This window comes from Sinocyclocheilus grahami, unplaced genomic scaffold (genome assembly GCF_001515645.1).
Source record: "Sinocyclocheilus grahami isolate Dianchi unplaced genomic scaffold, SAMN03320097.WGS_v1.1 scaffold1235.1, whole genome shotgun sequence".
In the NCBI taxonomy this organism is placed as follows: Eukaryota; Metazoa; Chordata; class Actinopteri; order Cypriniformes; family Cyprinidae; genus Sinocyclocheilus; species Sinocyclocheilus grahami.
This window is the reverse complement of record NW_015506414.1, coordinates 102,324-105,415: the sequence shown is the minus strand read 5'-3', so window position 1 is coordinate 105,415 and position 3,092 is coordinate 102,324. Positions and strand designations below refer to the sequence as shown.

At 47.0% G+C, this 3,092-nt stretch overlaps 1 protein-coding gene across 4 annotated transcripts in view; it reads left to right on the top strand.

Moving 5' to 3' along the window:
* The first annotated feature begins 269 nt into the window (after window positions 1–269).
* Window positions 270–3,092, top strand: part of LOC107568338 (EF-hand calcium-binding domain-containing protein 14-like) — a 10,966-nt gene continuing 8,143 nt past the window's right edge. For 2 of the 4 annotated variants that reach the window (XM_016254297.1, XM_016254293.1), the window contains exons 1-2: window positions 299–851; window positions 2,766–2,911. In XM_016254297.1, the coding sequence (XP_016109783.1) occupies window positions 652–851; window positions 2,766–2,911 (346 nt within the window). In that variant the 5' untranslated portion in view covers window positions 299–651. Of the gene's footprint in view, window positions 852–2,765; window positions 2,912–3,092 lie in introns of all 4 variants that reach the window. The other 2 variants (XM_016254296.1, XM_016254294.1) reach the window with 2 other exon arrangements.

Here is a 3,092-nt window from a genome sequence, read left to right as displayed (position 1 = left end):
ATGTGTTTTAAACAAAGTGGTTATCATTACCCATTTTACTCTTAGTAATTTAATAATTTAATACATTTCATCATTTAAAAGTTTAGTTCAGAAGTATCGTATCGGTATCGATATCGACGATACTGCCTTGAAAAATATCGGTATCGTATCGAAAACAAAATAAGTGGTATCGCCCATCCCTATAATACAGCAATATTCACTCGTGAATGTAATGATGGGAACAGCACGTGACACATGTTTAGTGAGCGCCGCCTGGAGCACGAGCGCGTCACTGCCTGATGACGTCACCCGCGCAACGACGCGTCACACTGTGTTCCTCCAATCAGGAGCGCTTCCTGTCAGGACCGGAAGGAGGATCAAATGTTCGTGCTGAACCAGACAGATTTGATTCTTCAGCGATAATATATGTGTAATGTAACGTTAAATATGTTTTCGCTTTATATTTGTGTCATGACATCAGCTTCAGACGCGACAGGAAGAGTTCAGTGAAACTAGCGAACGGGGTTTAATATGATGGACCGCAGCTGAAGCTAATGCTAAAGCTAAAGCTGGATTAAACACGGCGGCTTCTCCTGAAGACGTGCTCCAGAGCCGCAGAGAACCCGCCCTCAGATGAGCCCCGGACGCTGCAGCTGAAGCGGGTCCGCCGCGATGAGTCCGCAGAAGAAGATGAAGAAGCGGAAGCAGCTGAACGCGCTCCTCGGCCTCAGCGACAGCCGCAGGAAGAGCAAGCAGAGCAGCGGACAGCGGCTGCTGCGGACCGGCACCGGCACCGGCACCGGCACCGAGAGCGAGAGCGAGGCTGAGTCCGGCGCAGAGGAGCGGGGCTTCAGCCGCGGTCTGCTCGGGACGTGAGTGTGTGCTCGGATATATATGTATATCATACAGTCTTGCTCAGTCGCTTTGGTGCTTTTCTCCAATCAGCCGTAATATCTGCAGTGAAGTGTGTGCATCTCCCAAAACTATCCATACTAAATATAAACATGCATCTCTCAAAATGAAGCGTTTATATCAATGAACACATCAGTGCCATCCGCATGCACGGTCCTCGTATCATTGTTTACTAACGAGACCAGAGAGGCTCCTCGTGCTGTCAGTGTAGCAGTGCTGTGTCAGTGTAGCAGTGCCCCGTCAGTGTACCGTCAGTGTAGCAGTGCCCCGTCAGTGTAGCAGTGCCGTGTCAGTGTAGCAGTGACAAAATAACAGAAAGCACACATCACAGCGCATTTTGTGTTTAATTGCTGATACGATGAACTAAAGACTGGGTGTTTTGAGAGCTAAGAGAACAGAGAACTTTATCATTAATACATTGAGCAGCATGACATTAGCAGCGGATCATGTAGCAATCATGACTGTAGCAAAGCAATCGCAACTTGTTCAAAAGAAAGAGAAACTGCTTTTATGATGTGCACAAGTGTCCAGATGATGTGGAGGTGAAACCTGTGGTTTTATGAATTTCATTTCTGATCTGTTCTGTAGAGATCACATTCCCAGTGAGTTTGCCTCGCAGAGAAACACAAGCTCCGTCTATTCCTCCGTGATATCTGAACCGACTCGATTCATTCCCTGCTGCTTCTGGGTCAGCACTGAACGTTAGCAGTGTTTGTGATCGTCGTGAAAGCTGGCTCTCAGTACAGTCTGAAGAGCGCTAATGTGCAGAAGATCTTGAGGATTTTCTCACGAGCAACATCATAAACCACACAGTTACGCTTTAGATGAGGGAACACCACTCTCTGAGCTATTTGCTGATCAGTATGCATATTACTAGCGTATAGGCTGTTTGTTAGTACGTATGCACACGTTATCGTCTTATTCTGCATGATCTTATTTTAGATTGCTGAACACGACCCATACCTAACCTGACCCTACAAGTGTACTGACGGTCAGCGAGCAGTAATCAGCAGTTAGTGGAGGAAAACTCTTGGTGAATAGTGTTCCCTCATCTAAAGTTTTACTGAACACAAACTGGGAGATACAAACTATCAGAAGTACGGAAAGTATTTTCTGCCAGTTTTAAATAAATCAATTCAATTATGAAAAATAGTTTTTGACATTGTTAATCAATCTGGTTTTAATTTTTATAATTGAATTGATGTATTTAAAATGGTCAGAAATTGCTTCCATCCAGACGAGCCAAGATGAAGCTCCTCAGATCGGTTCGGTTATTATCGTGTCTTCAGGAATAGACACATCAGGGAAGGACTCCTTCACAGGTTGGTAACTTCAGGTGTAGATGCACTAGTGCGTTTAATTTAGCTTCATACTGATCTACACTCGGAGTTAATCGTTCCTCACATGGCCTGTTTTATTATTATTGCAGCTATAAATGCTATTAAAGTGTGAGGAATGAGCTGTCTGTGCGATCGAGAAGACGAAGATCACGGTTTCTTCTGCTAGATTTGTTGCTTTACGTTTAAGAAGAGAAAGAAAGGTCTGTAACACACAGTAGAGGGAAGCTGGCACAGAAGCGTCTCTGAGCGCTGAAACAGGTCATGCTGTCCGGCTGGCTGCATGCTATCGAGAGCTAAAGCAGGACCGGGTGATCAGGACACATACACAGATAACCGGACACAAAATAATGATTTGAGTTGAAATGCCTCGCTAGTAATAAACTCCAAACATCTGCATAGAAGATCAGATCCTTGCAGTGCGATGACAGCCATGTGCAGCAGAGCGAGAGAGAGAGCGAGCGAGCAGGATGATGGTCTTCAGCGCTGAGACGGTCGAGCTTCAGAGATCTGATGGTGTTTGTGTGTGTTCTGCAGGAGCTCGCTGCGGTGCTGCTCACTCTGTTACCCGCTGTGTGTGTTCGTGCTTCTGGCGGCGTGTGTCATGGCCTGCGCCGGACTCATCTGGATGCAGATCGCCCTCAAAGAGGACCTGGACTCCATGAAGGAGAAGATGCACATCAGTACGTGCACCGCTGCTGCTCAAGGCAACATCAGATCAAGCTGGTTTACTCGGGATGCACCGAAAGCAACATTCCTGGCCCAAGCCCAACAAAATGAAGCACTGGGCCGAATAACGATCACGGGTTTCCGTGTCCCCCAGCCCCCCCCCCCCCCCCCCCTTCCGGCGCCCCTCATCTTTCC